Raw genomic sequence first — 20,015 nt, forward strand, 5'->3', positions numbered from 1 at the left:
CTGCAATCACCTGAGACATTCACAGCACTCAGGCTAAATATTTATGTAGTCACTTATTTTACATTACATATTTTTTTTATTTAACTGACATTACTTTGTAGAAATCTGTTTTCACTTTAATATTAAAGAAGTTTTTCTTGTCAAAAAGCCGCACTATATTGACTATGTCTGATGTATGTTAAATCAAATGGTAAAACATTCAAGGGGTTGAACTTTGCACAAAAAGTAAGGAAATTTGTGTTTGGTACATTATTTCTTTGTTGTAACAATGCTTCTTGGCAATAAAACTTAAACTGTTGGAAAGCCTGTTTATTTCCCTTTCAAATGGTGCCACATTTGTAAGGAACATGCATTTGTGGGATGAGCAGCAGAGCTGAGTATGTGGGTTGCGCCCATGAAAAATTAGCCTTCTCTGTTCTGGATTGTCTGAGCAGAGAGCCGTCGGTCAAATCGTCCTGCAAACCTTGACTGCTAATCAGGGTGAGGAAACGGTCTTCTTGGGGTGTTGTCTTCTTGTGACGCCCACTTCGCGGCCTGTCTCTAACATTCCCCGTTACATGGAACTTGGCCTTCAGTTTGGAGATGGTATTAGGGTTCACTCCAAACAATGCCACAACTTGGTTTTGCAGAACACCAGCTTGAAGTTGCCCTATTGCATGGGCCCTATCCAGATCAGTCAAACACGGCATGCCTTTTCTTACTTACTGACCTCTGTAGCAGGGCCCATGCTCACAGGGGTACCAGAAACTCAAAACAAAAGTCAATAGCAACAGCAAAATAAGCTGTTTGGCATTGGCAGAGAAGATCTGGCACATTTTTCATGGGCGCAACCCACATACTCAGCTCTGCTGCTCATCCCACAAATGCATGATTCTTACAAATGTGGCTCCTTTTAAAAGGGAAATAAACAGGCTTTCCAATGGTTTAAGATTAATTGCCAAGAAGCATTGTTACAACAAAAAAATAATGTACCAGACACAAATGTCCTTACTTTTTGTGTTAAGTTTATAAGCACTGTACCTGGAGCCAGGATCCCCCTAAAGGGGGGCATCAAAGATGGCCGGCTTTGTCTGAGGTTGTCAAAATTAGAGTTCCACTTTTTACCTCAAGTCATGATAAAACATTTATACAAATTCCCCCTTTGTAAGTCAAATACACTTGACAGATGTAAAGTAATCCTTTTATGAGAGCGTGCATAAATGTAATGGAGAGAAAAAGAAAACATCTTGGAGAAGTTGGGGCATCGCAGTACCTTTATTTGATTTTAAAATCCAATTAAATGAAGGGTACTAACTTCAGGTAAAGATCTGCCAAGATCAAGGTAATCCGACTCTGACACCTCTGAGTTTCAAATTTGACATCTACAAAAATTCCTTTACAACAGGGATTTACAGTTTATACATTTTATCGATACACCTGGAGAAACCCTGTAACATTCCTTCTGCAGCAGCTGATGGACGCTTTTAAAAAATGTCGAGCAGCTCAGTTTCACTCCGGCCAGCTCTGGTCGGGTTAAAACCTCTTAAATGTGCAGTTTGTACATTTTGTAAATATATATATTTATATTAAACATTTACAATCCTGATTATACAACTATCTAATTAGCAAAAATGCAGGCACTTAACTTCCAAAACCTCCTTAGTGCCCATAAATACAAAAACACCACCCATTTACATATATAGAACTATATAATAGTGCTGAATTCAATCATAAGAGCAGTCTCAAGCTTCTGATCGACCACAGTCTGCAGTCACAGCCACAATTACAACGCTTATTGCATATCACAGTCTGGCTGTCTGGAAAAGACAAGATTTAGCAAAAAATCTTTATGGTTTTAACAGATGTAGTGGACCACATAAATCTGCACACAGTCTGCTGCAGCCGCAGAGCGCTGGATCAGAGACAAGTCACTGCATTGTCCAAAAGAGAAAAAAACAGACTCAGAAGACAAGAAATAAAAGTTGTAGGTCAAAGGATGGAAACTGAAGGATGTGAGGCGCTTCCTCCTGCTGAAGAGGCGATGATTAACTCAATCCACACGTATTGAACTGCACACTGTGAGTTTAAGGTCACTTGTGTTCAGAACTTGTGCGATGAAGCAGAATCAAAGATGGAAACTATGATCAGAAGGACACTTTCTATGAAAATCTATTCAGCTCAGAAGTTAAAAACGTTCATATCCTGTGTTTCTCCTGCACACGGAGTCCCTTCATGAGTATTTTTACTTGTGCATTTACACCAAACAATGAATGTGGAACATTTACCGATGTGTAAAGGGAGATTCTGTTGCATAGAACAGCAATTCAAAGTGAAACTAAGGGTAAAGTCAACAATTTGTTTCATTCCCTCCAAACTTAAGGAAATACTAAAACGTGATTCTGATATTTTCATACTTCTGCTCAGGTGTTAGCCTGAGCCAGAGGGCATTCTGCTTTCAGGTGGTCTGTCCATACGTATGGGCCATTCTTGTCACTGTGATACCTCTTCTTCAAACCTTGAACAAATGTCCACTCTGACTCAAGGATGTACTCACAAGAATTTTGAGGTTGTAGGTCACTGAGCATCTCCTCAGTTCCAGACTTGTGAACATGGTATCTCAAGAAGGCTTTTAAGAATATCCTTAAACCCTTGCACACATGTGCACTCTGTCTGAAGGTTGATCTGATTGGATTTTGGAGGTCGGTGCTCAAGGTCCCTAGGCTGGTCCCCCTAATGCTTATGGACGGGAAAGCTCCAGAATGCTTCTGGGAATATCCTTCAATGTTGCATAAACTTCCACTCTGACTGAAGAATGAACACATTAGATTTCTGCGGTCTTGAGGCAAAATCATAGGGCCTCATATTCATTCCTTGCTTGTAACAGCAATGTCTCAACACTGCTCTGAGTAATTTTCTTCAAACTTTACACAAATGTCTATTCCAACTCAAAGATGAACTCATAAGAATTTGAGGGTTGTAGGTCAAAGGTTAAGGTCATTTTTCCTCTTGTAAATTGCTCTGCTAGCGAACAGGATATCTTGAGAATGCTTCTCTAAGCATCCTTACAACTTTGCACACATCCACCCTGACTCAAAGGTGAATAGACTGGATTTTGGAGGTCAAAGGTCAAGGTCTTGAGTATCATGTAAATCACTTGGTTGTGAAGGCGATATCTCAAGAACACTTTGAGGGATTTTCTTTACATTTCATAAGTCAAAATCATTTGGTCTCATGATCATTGAGGGAATTTCTTCACGTTTCTACAAATGACCACTCTGACTCAAGGATAATCTTACAAGATTTTAAAGGTTGCAGGTCAACATCAAGGTCATTGAGCCTTTGTAAACCCTTTGCTAGTGAACAGGATATCTCAAGAATGCTCTAACAAGCATGCTTTAAACCTTGCCAACATGTCTACTCGGATGCAAGGTGAATAGTCAAGATTTTGGAGGTCAAAGTAAAGGTCATTGAGTCTTATGTTTGTCCATTGCTTGAGAATGGGACATCTCAAGACGCTTTGGGGGATTTTCTTCACATTTCTACAAATGTCCACTCTGAATTCATAAGATTTTATAGGTCCTAGGTCGTTGGGCCTCTTGTTGATCCCTTGCTTGTGAATAGAATATCTCTAAAATGTTTAAGGAATATCCTTCAAAATTTGCACACATGTCCACTCTGACTCAAGGCTGAACTCATAAGATTTTATATGATGCAGGTCAAAGGTCAAGGTCTTTGTGCCTCATGCTAATCCCTTGCTAGTTAACAGGGTAAGTCAAGACACTTTAAAGAATATCCTTCAAACGTTGCACCCATGTCCACTATGACTCAAAGATACATAGACTTTTTTTTTGAGGTTAAAGGTCAAAGTCATGAGTCTTATGTTCACCACCCCCTTGGGAAGTAGAATGTGACATCTCAAGAACACTTTGAGGGATTTTCTTCCTAGCTCAGGGTCATTGACCCCTTAAATGTGGATGGAATATCTCATAAATATTTAAGGAATATCCTTCAAACTTTGAGCACATGTCCACTCTGACTACAGAATGAACTGAATGGATACTGGAGGTCATAGGTCAAGGTCAAAGACCTCATCACTTTCAGTTGATGTTCTCCCTCAAGGCATCATGTTACAGCCATTGCAGCCTGTTTTCCTGCTCCAGCAATGTAAATAAATTTGATCTATTAGATGTTATCCATGTAAAAATATAGCCCACATGTCAAAATACCAGAATGCCCTCATCAGACTTTGACTCCTCTGATTATTTATTTTTAAAGAAATAAAAAAGAGCAGCGCTGAGAAGCAGAACCGCCCTAATATTTCAGTGTAGTGTAAAAACTAAAATGTCTGTCTGGCACTCCTCAACAGGATCGATCACTGCTTTAACAAGTCTTTGAGCACGTTTCCAGCACTGGCTTCAGCCGAGACCGGCACAGGCGTAAAGGTGGGCAGGGCGTCAGAGATGGGCTTCATCAGCAGGTGACCTCCTCCTGAACCAGCAGAGCTTGAACCAGCCAGCAGGGGCACTGCAGCTGAGCGAGGAGCCAGGAAAGGGTTCGACTCTCCAGCTCGCTTACTGCCTGCTGCAGCTCCTGTGAGGAGAGACAGATTGAATTTAAGTCAGGTTTGAAGTGGTTGAGGTCAGAAAGGAAGGGAAAAGAACAAGATCTTCCTCTCAGACATGACTGATTGAGAACATGAGAGGAGAAAAAATCCTGGCTGAGAGGTTTTCCCAGAAGGGTTGTTTACCCATGGCGGAGCTGGAAGCAGCACCAGTGGTTCTTCTTAAAGGCGGGGGGTTCAGAGGCTTAATGTCATGAACTGGAAGCTTTGGTGCAGGCAGAGAGGGAGTCGACTCGATCTCCAGGAACTTCACAAACATCTCTGAGAAAGACTGAAACATTCAAGGAAAAAAAAAAAAAAAAAAGAAAAATTAGGGCTTTTCTTCTTGACACTTTAGCTATGAAATTCTGTTTTACTGAGAAGTCCAAAATGTTGAGTAACCTTCAGCTTCTTCTGCACACTCAGATGAAGAATGGCTAAGTAGCTACTCTGCTGCCAAAAATGCTTAACATTAGACTTATGGTAATCTCTTTTAATTGTGCAGTGTCTTTGGGTGCACTCACACATAGCAATCTGTACCGTACCCAAGCACACTTGAGTCCAAAAGTCCGGTTTGAATGCTCCATACCAGGTTCAAACAATAAACTTCCTTAGCCCTGGCAGGGATAGGAGAGGTGGGCTTTGGCCAGCACAATAGCTCATTTATGTGCACAAGCATGAGTGCACAACACGGAAACAATGTTGGAGTGTTAAAGGACTGTATTGGACCAGAATGACTCAGAATCGGCTACATAGCGAGTTGAAAAACTGACTGTTGTCTGTGTGTTTCTCCACTGTGATGACTTTGAGACCATGTGTCTAATAAACTGTGTTTATCATGCTATGGCAGTGATATTGAGATGCTATCAGTGCTGACAGACTCTGGTGCTAATATACTCAGCAAAAGCTTCACTGCAAAGCTGCTTCTAAAAGTTTCAGCCCTAGCAGCTTCTCCTCCAACTACTTATCAGAAACCTCCATTTACCCATCATTTACATGCACGCATCATTCGATCACACAGTTAACCTGCTAGTTAGGGACACACTGATAGCTCAACAGGCCAGAACATAAACAACTGTGCAGACTGACAGGGCAGTCTTCAATGATCTGGATGGAGGCGTCCCAGACCACCTCTGTATACAGTCTGAGCTGTCAGATATCAAACATATACATAAATCCCTGTTAATGCATCGTGTTAAAAGAACCAAATGTGTTTCTTACTGAGTTCAGCCCTGGGCCACTCGTTGGCCTCTGAGGAGTGTTTGGGACACTTTGTGCTCCTCTGCCTCCTAACCAGCTCGACACCCATCCTGTAACACCGTGACGTCCGTCCTCCTCCAGCATCTGCAGATGAGAGAATAAGAAGTAAAATTCTGTGGGAGATACAGACTAAAACTCATCCCGTCAACATGGTTTTATGAACCCTCTTTAAACCAGAAAAGATGAGCCATAAGTGCAGACACAGTTTTCAGATTCAGGCTACTTCTAAAGAGAATTTTTATTCTGATCTTAAAGAAGTAGGCTGATAATTGAAGTTTCAGTCGTCTTCGATTTCCTCTCTGTTTGCCACCGATATCTGGAAAATGATTTTGTGGGTGGCTGAGCTCAAACACAGGCAGTCCACTCCTCCTTCATCACTCATACTTCCTCATCATCAGCGTCATTCTCCTGGCATGGTTCAGCTGCAGCGACCCCATATTTAGATACCAAGTGTTTGGAGTGCAGCTTCAGGCTGAAAAAGGCTCCAGAAGGGGGATACGTACTTCTCCACTGAGGCTGAATCTGAAAAACCGCCTGGTTTTGTGGGACACTTGGCTGCCGTGAACACGAGTTGAGTGGAAAATTTAAACGACATTAACAGAGGAGGAGAAAAAAAAGTGGATTGAGCCCCAAGTCAATAAAAACAGGTCTTCTGAGGAGTTGTAATTACATTCCCCCTATTTCCCTGTATCTGTTCCTCTTTAGGAGTGTTGGGTAATTTACTTTGGAAACAGCTCCACTCTGAAAATCTGGACCAGGGAAACACTTTTGTTTTTCAGAATTGAACTGGCAGAGGATTTTAAAACTCTGATGGAGTAAAAGTCACAGTTCAACAGAGTTTGGTTTCTCATGTTTAACTGTTTACACATTTTCAGAGCAGAGAAAGGTCTTTAACAGTTTCTGTTGCAGGTCAGAGCGACCTGGGACGGTGTGTAAATAAAAAAGCAGTTTTCCCTGAGACAAAAAGAGGCGCTGTAAATGGAGTGAAACTAGAGCTAGTCTGGTTGTTTTACATGCACGTCCCTGTTTAAATGAGACATTTTTGAGATTTAAAATCATGCATGCACATAACAAAAATATGAGAATACAATAAAAACAACATCAGCATGGTGGGAGCAGGATCACACTTTGGGACACTTTTTCTTCAGCTGAAACTGTGGGGGTTTAAAAGAAGGTGGAGGGTATTTGATATCACTTTTAAGTATAAAACAGGCCCAAAGTATAAAGTACCTCTAAAAAGTATTCACCCTATTTGGATGTTTATCCCTTTTATTGATTTTATTAACCAGTTATGGTCAATATAATTAGGCTATTCTGACAAAAAGCCTGTGAAAACAGATTTCAACAAAGTAATGTCAACACTGTCAACAGTGTCTTTCTCTTTGCCACTCTCCCATAAAGCTCTGACTGGTGAAGAACCCGGCCAACAGTTGTTGTCTGCAGAGTCTCTCCCATCTCAGCTGCTAAAGTTTGGAACTCCTTCAGAGTAGTCATAGGTGTCTTGGTGGACTCTCTCACTAGTCTCCTTCCTGCACGCTCACTCAGTTTGTGAGGACGGTCTGATCTAGGCAGATTTACACATGTGCCATATTCTTTCATTTCTTTACTTTTTTAATTTTCATTCTCAGTTGTTCATCCTCAAAGATTCCATTTGGTTTTTTTAAGGCTGTTAATGTTAACGTGTTACTGCTCATGTTTAATCTGGAAACCTTTAAGTGTTGGAAAAAGATAATCACGCAAATTAATCATAATCAAGCTTGACCACAACTTCCTCTGGTAGTCCTGCAGCGTGGATGTTAACATGCCTCGGTGAAGAGGTAAAGGTGATGAGTGAGGAAACAGACCCAGGTCTGTTTAACAGCAAATTTAAATCTAAAAAAGCTGCCGAATGAAAGTTTGGATGAATCCAAAGTTGTCTGTTAGCAAAGACGCTAACATCAAGCCGTGGTCGTCAAGCTAAAAGCTGCATAAAAGCTTGAATTACGTGTTTTTAAACGAGTAAATACCCTCAATGTGAGTCGAGATGTTGACTTACCTTATCGACTTCTTCTCGGTTCAGTCCCAGAACACTTCCCATGAGCCTAAGCACGTCGCCACGCTTGGTTTTAGGCGTGTGGAAGTACCCCAAGAAAAGGTTCCGCATCAGAACTCTGGAAATAGAACGAGATGAGTAAGAGGGGGGGGGGGGTGAACTTAAAGGTCTAAATACTTTATATAGAATTGTATGCATTCATTAAAGACCCTCTCTTTGAAAACAGCGGTGCAACTCTTAAAGAGCTTAAACTGCTTTATTTGGACCTTTATAAAACAAAAGTTTCAAAAGAGAATGTTTTTTCCTGTCCTTATTTAATCATCAGGGTTTGCTGCCTTATCGGTCATGACCCTGTTAGTCCCAGACATGATTACATTTTTGCTCGGTTCTGTGAGTTTCTACTCTCTTGAAACTTCGGTAGGGGGGTAATTGGAGTAATTTCTGGCCCGTAAATGAACACCACATGTGCCCTTAAGAGTTTAATCTCATTTAAATGAAGAAAATAATGTAAGATTTTACCTAGAAAGACCCTGAACTTACTTGTCAATCTTCCCCTCTGTGCTGTTCAAGAGGTTCATCAGTTTCCTCTGAGCCTCCTCCAGCATCTCCTGCCGCACATCCACTGTGACACAGACAGAAACAGCGGGGTTAAAATATGTTAATAAAGGACAAAAGACATGGAGAACACTATGCTGAATGCTGCACAAATAGAGTAAAATCTTTTGGTGGAGGCAGTGTGACGGTGTGGGGCAGCATCTAAAGCATCTCAGTTAAGATTCTGCAGCCAGTGGAAATCCCAAATCTCCACAGTCTGGAACCTAACCCTGTCCTCCTAGATGACAACGCTGGCCCCCAAAGAGCAAGGTTTATCAGAGACTACCTCCAGAATTCAGGAGTGGAGAGGATGGAATGGCCTGCTACAGATGCCAAGAGGAGTCACTACAAAGCATGGAAAAGCTTTTCTAACAACAGTAACTGTTGTAAAACATCTTCCAGGCTTTCACAAAGCTAATCTGGTACTTTTTCTAATATTTTTCAGGTTCTTTATCTCATATTTTCTTTAAGGCACAATCTGGGCCATTTTTCCACAGACATACCTTGTTATTCTTTTACTGCTGAGACTGCTGGACAGAAAATTCTCACAGTGTGTCAGCTATTAATAGAACCAGTCTGCATTAGTGTAATGAATCATAAAGCACACATAATGTAAAGCCTCTTATCAGGGTTGAACCTGTAAAATGTCTGAGAGAGCAAAGAAAAAGAAACAGTCTGGTAATCTGCTCTGATGTAACGGCCATCGGTCGTGTCTGAGAGTGATAAAAGTGAAATCTGCTGAGTGTGACGGCGGTGGGAGTAAAAGTTTTGCTTATTCTTCTAGCGCTCAGTTATCAATAACACTGATAACAGCATGAGTAACATAAAGAAAGAAAACTGGAGCAGATATCTGGACTTTCTGGGCTTGAAATATCAAAGACTGTCAGATGCATTTCATTACATCTTAAAAAAACAACAGAGTCAGGCTTCAGTCTTCAGTGTGGGCCTTTAACCTCAGAGAATGTATGACAGGTAAGGAAACTTATGGCTGCCACATGAGGAGGCCTTTATTTTGCTGCCAAATACAAGGAAAGATTTATGCTGGATTTCGTGTTGTCATTCCAACGTAGAGCTTTAAAAAGATGAATACAGAAAGAGTGAAAACAGCAGCTCACCTTGTTTTTTCAGCTCCTCAATTTGCTCCTCCTTCAGATCTAGCTGATCAGTGAGACGAGACGCTGAATCCAGAGCAGCGTTGGCTTCATCGAGGTTTATCTGAAGGAAGGAGCAACAATCAGTACGTTTACAAGTTAGGAAAAACTCAATTTTTTTATGTTAGTGTGACTAAAACTAGACTTTTAGAATACCTGTAAACATACGAGTCTGACTGAAATACTCCCAAGTCAAATTTAGCAAGCTGAACTAACGTGGCTTGAAAATGTGGTTTGAGACTAAAACTCTTAAAGGGGCCATACTAGGCAAAAATCAGTTTTTCAGGCTTTTCTACAAAAAATATGAGCCCCTGGCCTGTCCAGAACTCTCCATTCCCTCCTTTCTCTCTTTCTCCACCTTTCAGAAAATGTGTGCTGAAACAAGCCGTTCTCAGATTTTCCCTCATGATGTCATGTGGGGAGTTAGCCCCGCCCCCAGGTTGGGTTGGCCCTCCCCGCTTGGAAAAAAGTTCCACCCTCCTCTCCTGATCCTCCTCTCAGCTGAGATGCTAGATAGCTCAGTGGATTACCCTGGGAGATTGATGGTTCAAATCCCAGTCAAGTCCTTAACTTTGGATAAAAGTGTCTGTAAGGGTGCTTTCACATTAGGCTCAGTTGTTTTGAATGGCGCCGTGGTGCGATTCCCCCCTCCCCTTTTCCCCCTCTGGCTTGCTTTTACACTAGCAATATTGAACCGTGCCCAGGCGCACCCCGCAAAGGAGGAGAAAGAAGAAGAAGATTGTTTTTGTTTTGACCCCGCAAAAAGTCCATCCTGCCACTGCCACGCTGCTTAAAGAAGTTTAGCTTTTACGATGTCAGAAAGCTGATTCAACGTTTTGTCCCGTATCTGAGCGTTGTTGCATTCACATCTCATCCCAACCGTGCCAGAGTCCACTTGAATCGCACCCAAGACCACCTCGCCAAGTGGGCCCGGTTCCTGGGCCCACTTAGGAAGTCAGACAGATCAGTAACATTTAATGCTACAGACTAGAAACAGCTCGTTCTGAGCAGCGCCGAAACAGAGGTGTTTTTAGACATGTAAAAATCCAATACTAGAGTGTTTTTCAGCAACAAACTTCACAGGAATGTTTTGGGGACCTCTGAGACCAGTATAAACTTGTCTTAAAGGGGTAAGATATGTCCCCTTTAAATGAGTACACCTCAATCATGACCGAACTGGACTAGGCATGCTGAGCTTTTTTGGTGATTGATTGAAGCTGGCTCCCATTAGAGACAGAGATCCCCTTATTGTGAAAACTGGGGCCTATACCAAACTGATTTTTAACATAACAGTTAGTTAATGCTGATGGTTTTTACATCACTTCTTTTGGCAAAATTCTCCTTGTAAACTGACATTTGCTCACATATTTGACAATGAAAACGGATCAGAGTTCGTCAGACACTTCTTCTGCCTGTAAACAAACCATGTCCCGTCATCACACCAATACTGAAATCAACCAATGCATTGGTGCATTCCTTATAATAGAGGTTTATTCCTTTCCTCCATTTTTGTTGTTGTTTTAAAGACATGAAAAGTGTATGTCACTAAACTGATTCCTCCTGTTGCTTATACTCAAACAAGGACAGTTGTCCATTTAAATCACCTAATCTGTGGATAACCAAAGCTCGACCTGACTGTGTAAATGCTCTGATTGTCTGTTACTGTGGATGTCATATAACTGAAGAGTTATCGATCAATAGATTACCTGAAGTGCAGATGCTTGGTCCTCCAGCCTCTCAGCTTTTTTTCTCCACTCTTCCTTCTCCCTTCTGTGCTTCTCGAGCTCTGCTGAGTACATGGCTTTCTCCTCTGAAGGGAAATAAAAACACGAGTATAACTACATAGAATTTATTTACAAGACAGCAGCTGCAATTTCCTAAATCTGGTACCAACAAGTTTTTAGATTTCAGATTTCAAAGTTTTGATGTGAAAATACTGAAGTCAAAGCAGCTGACTCGCCTTGTTGAAACTGCTCTAGCACCATCTGCAGGTTGGAGAGTGACACTGCATACTGGTTGACCTGCTCCTGAGAGGTTCTGAGGTGAGTGAGAGCGTCGTCTCTCTGCTTCACCACGGCGCTCAGCTGCTCCTGCAGAGACTCCACCTGCATGCTGGCCTGCTGGCTGGAAGCAGAAACGACAGGGACGTAATCAAATCACAGGGAGATTTATCTCATAAGGAAACAGCAGGCAAAACACTGAGTAAACCATTTTTTGCCAGTGAACTACCGTGAAACATGTCTTGGTGTCACTTTATTATTCTATACCTGTGATTATAGCACAGACTGACCTTGCATTTTCCACAGCACTTGAAGATGAAGCCAGTTTCTCGTCCAGCAGTGCCACCCTCCTCCGCAGCTCGGCCTCCCGGTCCTCAGCAGAGAGCGCTTCTCTCGTGTATGACTCCTCTATCTCCAAGAGGTGATTACGCAACCTCTCCAGTTCCAGGTTAAGACGCTGCTCTTTATCTCTCATGTGCTGAAGCTAGGGAAGAAAAACAAATCTCTTATGATCCCAAGACTGCATCTTAGTGGATAATTTCATTAATTATACAAATTTAAGGAAGCATTATGATGCTGTCATCAGGATCAGAAATGCTCTGTGAAAACACCAAATAGCAAAAAGATTAATCCTAAGATAAACTAACACTTAGAATGCAGATCAAATTGTGCTTTGAAAGGATCAGTAACAGCTGGCTTGTGTTAGATGCTTTTATTCGGTGGGTACGACATAATCTCAGTTACTCAGCAGTGAGTAAACATAAACACCTTTGTGTGAAGATTAAAGTGTAGTGAGTGAGTGATATTTTCTGCCCTCCTACCTCTGTTTGTACTGCTGTGGTCTCCATCTGTTTCTGCTTTAGTGCCATCATCATCTGGTCTCTCTCCTGCTGGAAGGCCACGGCTTTCTCCTGCATTGACTTCAGTTCATTCAGGAGCTGATTCAGCTCACTGGATTTACCCTGAATCATCAACAACAATAGTCAAGCATAAGTCTGTATTATATGGCTAAAAATCTTTACAAACAAATGTGTGATGGATTCTAGAGCTCAAAAATTAATTGAAATCTTATTCAAATCACAACAATGCCCCCTGAAATTTTCAAATCACAGCTGCATCATCTCTGAGGGCAAGTGTGTCAAAATGGCAAATGGATTCAAGTATTTTTCAGTAAGCCCAGCTCAGACGCGACACAATGCCTTATTTTCAAAGCAACGTCTTTTACAGTCACTCAATTTTTAAATATGTATTTCTTAAGTTACTGTGCAATAAATCTGTCTCTAGGATATAGCAGGAAAGTGGTTCACAGTCACTGCTTTTAAATGCTCTTGTTGTTGTCATGCATGTTGCATGAAGCTGTATGAGGGTGCACAATGGTGATTCATCACTACATGCTCTTGTCATCACCATTGCAGGGTGGCAGTGCAATTTTACAGTACATATAAACCAAGATACAGCCATGTGCTTTAGTTTTAGGCATGTGGGCACTAAGGAATCATCATAGGGTCCAATGTGCAACAACCCGGGGCTGGAGAGGGAGGTGAGGGTGGCTGGAGTCAAGGTTGACCTGTGTCGAAAAATACACATCACTCAGCAGCCAAGGCCAAGCTCAACAGGATTTTTTTTGGGCAAACCTGAAGAAGCTACAGGCGAAACACGCTTTTCGTTCATAATGAAGTTTAAGTAAAGTATCTCAGTGTGTGGAGCATTATTTCTCTTTGTTTACTTCTGACTTACTTCTCACCTGACAATCTGGGCTATGTATGGGATCTCTGCTTAAGATTTCTTCTGTCTGGGTCTTTTCAACCCTAGTGAAATGCCAAGAGACTGCTGGTGGTTTTCGGGCCCTTGGGCCATCTACAGCATGACCAGGGGCTCGTGGTGATTCGTGGTGCCCTTAGGTCAGGAGTTCTCAACTGGTGGGACCCAAAAGTGGGTCATGAAGCCCTTTTCAGTGGGTTGCGGATGTGTGTCTGGTAAAAAAAAATTGTGCCAAATTGTCTATGAATCTATATAAAACATGCATGTTTTTTCCCTGTTTCACTGTTTTGTTACACCTTTTGTACTGTCTTAGACTCAAGTGCTACTATTTTTTCTTAAATGCATCTGATTAATCAAAAAAATGGCCAGAATTTGGGTTGCAATTTTCCTTGAGGAATTGCTGGTGGGTCCCACTACTCAACCAGTTGAGAACCACTGCCTTAGGTGGCTTACTCATCACATCTATGTCTTATTTCAGCCTTAAGTTGTGGCCCAAACATGCATCCAAGTTCTGCACAGTTCCGTATCTGTTAGGAATAATTTATTTTACACAGAGAAATTTAGCCCTAAATATGTTGTGTATTAGCTCTGACAGCACTGTGCAACAGCACTGCAACACTGAACAAATATTTGTTGGAATTTAAAGCCTTGCAAAAAGGGACTACTATTTCCCCTTCATCTATTTACGTTATACAGCTTTTGGCGATGTGACAAACTGAACTGCAGACAAAATCATCAGACAGCCTGATTCGAGCTGGAATAGCTCAGCTCAGACAGCTGCAGGTCAATGCAAGGGCTTGATTTTCATGTTGGCCTGCAAAGATTTTTATCTGAAGTCAGTAAATTTAAGACAAGGATTTCTATGGTGAAGGCAAGATTTGAAAAAACTGAATCAAACTGTTGTAAAATGAAAAATCAGATCTGAGGTGCACAAGTAAAAAAGTGTGATTTGGGTTACTTTTGTCTGCAGTGTGAATGTCGTTTAAGATCAGTGCAAAAGATGTTTCTATTCCATATAAGATAATGGCATCAACCTTTTTCCTAAAAGTAACAACATAAAAGGAACATATAAGGAATCAATAACTCCACAGTCAGTAGACTGACCTGCTCTTTGTCTTTGAGCATCCTCTCCACAGTTGCAGCCTTCTCACTCACAGCGCTCAGTTCAAACTCCTTCTCTCTGAGCAGCAGAGAAACCTGCATGTTTGTTTCCTGCAGCGCTCTGAACTCGGATTCTTTCTCTCGAGAGCGTGCAGCCACCAGCTCATTCTCCTCCTTCAGCTTCTTCACGTCCAATTCCAGAATAAGAGCCCGCTCTTTCAGGTTGGTGACGGCCTGCTTCAGCACTTCGTTGTCGTTCTCTTTGTTCCGTAGCGTCTCGCTGACCTGACTCAGCTGGTCTCCTTTGGTTTTGATGAGCAGGTCTTTCTCCCTCACAGACCTCTGAAGGGTGTCCAGTCTCTCTCTGACCTGCCGAACCTCCTCAGCTTGACTTCTCTGCTCAATCTCCGAGGCAGACGCCGAGTTGGAGAGCCGGTGGTTGTTCTCCTGAATAGTCCTGATTGTGTTATCCCTTTCAGCTAATAGAGACTGCAATCTGGAAATTTCTTCCCGCAGTTTGTCAGCATCTGCAGGGGTCTGCTGGCTCGGAGCTTCAGCTGTGAGAGACGGTGAACTGGACTGAACAGCTACGACTTCAGGAGACTGTGCTACGCTGTCAAGCTTCCCCAGCAGGACGTCTTTAGTGGAGCTGAGCTGGGTGATGGTCTGTTGGACCTGGGCAAGCTCCTGGCTCAGACTCCCAAGTCTGCGTTCTTTCTGCTCATAGCTCTGGATCAGGCGGGTGTAGTCCACTGACAGCTTGGAGCTGCAGTCACTGTCAGCAGAGACCTGGCCCTGCAGCTTGATCAGCTCCTCCTGCAGCTGAGCCGACTCATGCTGCATGTTCTTAACCGTGGTGATCACCTGCTGCTTCCACTCCTCCATCTTCTTCACCTGCTGTTTCAGAGTGTCCCTCTCCTGCAGCAGCTCCTCGAACTGGTTGCTGCTGACGCCCCCGGAGCCGGGGCCGGAATCTCCTCCTGAGGACTGCAGGACAGTCACCAGAGTTTGACACTTCTGCGTCAAAGCGTCGATCTCTATGTCCTTCTCCCTGATGATGCGGGACAGATTCTGGATGGTCTCCTTGAACATCTCCTGGCTTCCTGAGGGGTCACTCATGTTGGAGAGGCGAGTGTTCTCCTGCTGAAGCTTCACCAACGCTGCCTCCTTCCCTGCTAAGATATCCATGAGGCGGTGATAGTCGGAGCGGAGCTGGCTGTTCTCTCTGGTCTTCTCGTTGAGCACAGCCAACACTTGCTCTCTTTCCACAGCATACGCCTGAATCTGCTGCTGCAGGAACAAAACATCCTGGCTGTGTCCTCCATTTCCACCTAGAGATACTCTAGCATGGAGAGCCTGTATCTCCAGGTCCTTCTGCAGGATCACCTGGGAGAGTTTTCCCACTTCATCGCGGGATAACACGAGCTGATCAAGCTGTCTGGTCAGAGACAGGTTCTTCTCGTTGAGCTGGCTGATCTCAGTCTCTTTCTCCTTGATGCCTCTCACTAGTTTCTCTATTTCCACCTTGGACAGGTCGTGTTTCTCATTGCCGTTCTCCTGATTGAGAGTTTGTGTCTTCTCCTCCTGCAGGATGACATCTCCCTGCACAGGAGGTGAGTCTGCGCGGCTTCGGCTCTCGCTGAGCTGATCTACCGCCTGCTGGAGGTGGGATATCTCTTCATCTCTGGCGTGGATTAGCCTGTCGTAGTTGAGTGTAGTCTGCTGATTGCGAGCGTGTGCCTGCTCGAGCTCGCTCTGCTGAGCCTGGAGGGACTGCTGAGACAGAAGGAGAGAGGCTTGCTGCTCCTCTGAGGTTCTCCTGAGAGTTTGGACCTCCTCCTCCAGTCTGTTTCTGGAAGATTTCAGCTGTGTGATCTCAGTCTCCAGCTCTGTGATGATGTCTAAAGTCCTGGGCTCGGATAGTGGCTGAGGCCTGCTCTGTTGATCCCTGAGTCGATCGATCTCCTCTTTTAAGTGACTATTCTCCTCCTTCATACCTCCCAGCTGTTTGTCCTTCTCCTCCAGCGCCTGCCTGAGAGTGTCCGCCTCCTTAGTCACAGCTGAAATACTGTTCTCCATCTCTGTCTGCAGATCTGAGGCGTTTTGTTTTAAAGTGTCCATAAAGGCGTCTTTCTCCTGCAGCAGATCTGTCAGCTGCTTCTGCCCTGCGACTGTGATAGAAAGCATCTCGTTGGTGTCTCTGTGATCTGACGCTAACTGCTCCATGTCCCTCTTCAGCTGAGCAATCTCCATGTCCTTCTCCTGGTTCAGTTTGATGGCTCGTTCGTGCTCCATCTGCAGAGCTGAAGCATCCATGGAGCGTGCTCGCGTCAGCTCCTCGATGGTCTGCTGGTACTGCTTGGCCTGCTCTGACAGTGTGCTCTCCGCCTGCCTTAACTCACCCTCCAGCTGGTTTTTCTCCAGCTTCAGTGCTTCGATACGAGTGTCTTTCTCCCGTACTGCCCGATTCAGAGCTGCCTGACTGTCCTTCATCTGCCTGTTTGCTTCCTCACTCTCAGCCTTTAACCTCCTGTTCTCCATCTTTAACTCATAATCTTCACTCATCACCATCTCCTTCGAGCTCCTCATCTCATCTAACTCTCTTCTCAGCTCTGACAGCTCTCTCTCCTTCTCTACTAACACTTCTTCATCCCCTCGTGTTTCAGTTCCTCTCTGCTCCACCTGATGCAGCTCTGTTTTAGCCACAGACAGCTGCTCCTCTCTCTCCTGCAGCGTCCTCCTCAGCTCTGTGATTTCTCGTCGCGCTTCCTTGCTCTGTTCCTGTGACAGTCCTATTTTGTCTCTCAGCTCCTTCACCGTCCCCTCCAGCTGCTGTTTTCTCATGTGCAGGTCATTCAGGGTGAAGGCGCTCTGGCTATTCTTCTCCTTTTGGGTCTCCAGCTCTTGTTCGAGTGCTTTCTTCTGGTCTTTGGTTGTGTTGAGCTCCACAGTCAGTCTTGTCACTTCTGCTTCTGAGTCTTTCAGCTGTCCGCTGAGCTGCTCCTTCACAGTGATCATATGCTGTGGTTAAAAGGGAAGAAAACACAAGTTCAGGTCAGTTAAGTGCTCATATTGTTCTCATAGCGCTATGTTTTGAGAGGTTTTTGACTAATCTAATAGAAGGAAGAAGATACTGATGGTACGGCATTGATTTTTGCTCTCAGATCCACAGGTAGGACTGTTAGGAAATCTTCTGAGGATCATAAGATATAGCTGCCTGTCTGTCTGTCTGTCTGTAACAGACACTAACATTAATGTGTGAACTTTAATGACATGATAGAGGGAGTTAATAAAACATATTTGACATCAGGTGAATAAAAAGGCAGGTGGAGAAGAGGCTGTGACGGAGAATCAGAGACATTCACAAGACCACTTCAATTCAAAATCCTGCACCTTCTTACACCCTAATCAGGGTTCCTAAACACTTTTAAAAATCAAATTTAAGACTTTTTAAGACCTTTTAAAGACCTGCTGTGGGTTGCACCAGCTGTCGCAAGTTCAAACAAAGCCTAGTTTAAATGTAAGTTCTTACTTATGACTGGGTTTATGCTCTCCTAACACTAAAGGGGCACCAGCTGAGACCATTTCAATGTAGGCTGAAGTTAACCTTAAATCTTACTAGGTATAGAGTCCTCCATAAACTATGGGGGTCACAGCGATAGCTCTGACAGATGGGATAACCCGGAGGGTGATGAGAAGTAGAGGATTTTGTCAGTAATTTGGTGTTAGCACTGTGTTTTCCATGATCAATAATACTGTCCTTTTCCATGAGCGGAGATAATTTCTGCTGTCTACTGTTAAAGGTCACAAATTATGCAAAATACAATTTTTCAAGCTATTCTAAACAACCATGTTCCCCTGGCCTGTCAAAGTGGTATCTTATTACTCTTTATGTATGTACTTTTATATGTGCATGACCTAGGAAAATGTATGAGTACCACCTCCTGTGCTACTTTTATTCTATTTTGTCCAATATAAAAAAAAACACTTCGTTAATCCTGATAAACACTTCCCAGAATTACATACAGATTAGAATTACAGCTCTTAAATAAACGTAGTTAAGATGCCGTTGCAGTCAGTCAGACCTGTGTTGCTTCCTGGTTTTGCCGGTCCAGTTCCTCCAGCTCTGACATCAGCGTGTCTCGTTCCTCTTCTGTGTTTCTCAGAGCTTTTTCTCTCCTCTCCAGCTCCACCTTCAGGTCCTCCAACGATTCAGACTCTCCGAAATCTGCTTCTTTATTGGTTAATAGTTGCTCCTCGGCCAGTTTCAGTCTTTGTTGCAGATTTAGCTGAGGAAAGAAAAAAAATCCAATCATACTTCGGCAAGTCAAGCCTGAGTTTTTTCTTCAACTGCTTTACCTACGACTTGACATGTATAACTGGATTAAAAATATAGCTAAACCAAGAAAAAAGTGATGCTAACCTTTTCTTGTTCTATTAATTCTTTTTCTTTTCCCAACGTCCCGATGATTGTGTTCAGTTCTAGGATGTCTGCATGCTCAACTTCTTCCTTTGTTTCCACCTGATCAACAAAAACATTATGGATGTCATAAAGCAATAGGTCAAACAAGAAAAAACACCACCTCAGGTAAAAATACACAATAAATACAATGTACGGTTACTGATTCCCATTTAGAATTACCTCAGGCAGGCTTTTCAATCTCTCTATTTCTTTTTCTGCATCTGCAAGTGAAAATTTAGTTTATAAGAAGTGAAAGGAAATCCCAAAGGCTTTATAAAGTGGCACTCAGACACTTTAAAACAACCTGACAGCATACCTGCCAGTTTTTTCCTCAGTGCTTGGATCTCGTGGTCCAGCTGAGCTTTCTGCAGAGCCTTCCCCTCCTGCTCCTGAACTCTGGTCTGGAGCTCGGTGACCGAGGCCTGCAGTCGGGTGTAGTTCTGCAGCAGCCCGGCATTTTCCTCCTGAGCTTCATTTTTCTCCTGCTGCAGTGAGGCTTCTCTCTTCTGTGCATCCTCCAGCCGGGCTGAGAGCTCTTCCAGCTGCTCCTCTCGACGCTCTGCTGCCTCCTGCAGGGAGCTGATGGTCCTCTGGAGTTCAGGCAGTTTGGAGGCTTCTGATGGAGAAGAGGGCTGGCTACCGCCTGGAGGGGAGGAATGAAGAATTTCAAAGGTGGCTTAAAGCTGAATTATCTCTCACAAACTCAGCTCCCGAGTTCCTCAGTTAATCATAAATCTTGAAGTTAAACCTACCACTCTGAATCTGCTCCTCCAGCTCCTCTATCCTCTCCTCGTACTCCGCCAACTCTTCTCTGTGTCTCCGTGTAATGTCAGCCAGCTTCTGCCGCTGAGCGTCCTGCAGGGCAGCCAGTTCATGCTGATGTTCATCCACCTCTCGACTCATCTCTTCTCGAAGCTCCTGTACCACAACAGCAGAAACATAAAGGTTAGAGACTCCTAAAGGCCTGTGCAAATCATTTTTTTAATAATCTGAACCTGCATAAAATGATATCTTGTTAAAATGGGGATAGCTGCAATGCCTGCACAGTTTTATATGGTTGCTTGATCATCAACAT

At 43.3% G+C, this 20,015-nt stretch overlaps 1 protein-coding gene across 1 annotated transcript in view; it reads right to left on the reverse strand.

The window, feature by feature from the left end:
• Positions 1-1,241: 1,241 nt before the first annotated feature.
• The window catches only part of trip11 (thyroid hormone receptor interactor 11), a 31,560-nt gene continuing 12,786 nt past the window's right edge, over positions 1,242-20,015 (reverse strand). Inside the window, exons 6-21 of the mRNA XM_041812252.1 lie at positions 19,693-19,858; positions 19,257-19,583; positions 19,121-19,161; positions 18,902-19,000; positions 18,564-18,767; positions 14,482-17,499; positions 12,438-12,578; positions 11,907-12,100; positions 11,577-11,740; positions 11,323-11,426; positions 9,581-9,680; positions 8,412-8,493; positions 7,875-7,989; positions 5,801-5,923; positions 4,727-4,871; positions 1,242-4,569 (exon numbers count right to left, since the gene is read on the reverse strand). Of these exons, the coding sequence (XP_041668186.1) occupies positions 4,352-4,569; positions 4,727-4,871; positions 5,801-5,923; positions 7,875-7,989; positions 8,412-8,493; positions 9,581-9,680; positions 11,323-11,426; positions 11,577-11,740; positions 11,907-12,100; positions 12,438-12,578; positions 14,482-17,499; positions 18,564-18,767; positions 18,902-19,000; positions 19,121-19,161; positions 19,257-19,583; positions 19,693-19,858 (5,241 nt within the window). The 3' untranslated portion in view covers positions 1,242-4,351. The remainder of the gene's footprint in view (positions 4,570-4,726; positions 4,872-5,800; positions 5,924-7,874; positions 7,990-8,411; positions 8,494-9,580; positions 9,681-11,322; positions 11,427-11,576; positions 11,741-11,906; positions 12,101-12,437; positions 12,579-14,481; positions 17,500-18,563; positions 18,768-18,901; positions 19,001-19,120; positions 19,162-19,256; positions 19,584-19,692; positions 19,859-20,015) is intronic.

This window comes from Cheilinus undulatus, linkage group 18 (assembly GCF_018320785.1).
Source record: "Cheilinus undulatus linkage group 18, ASM1832078v1, whole genome shotgun sequence".
Classification (NCBI taxonomy): Eukaryota; Metazoa; Chordata; class Actinopteri; order Labriformes; family Labridae; genus Cheilinus; species Cheilinus undulatus.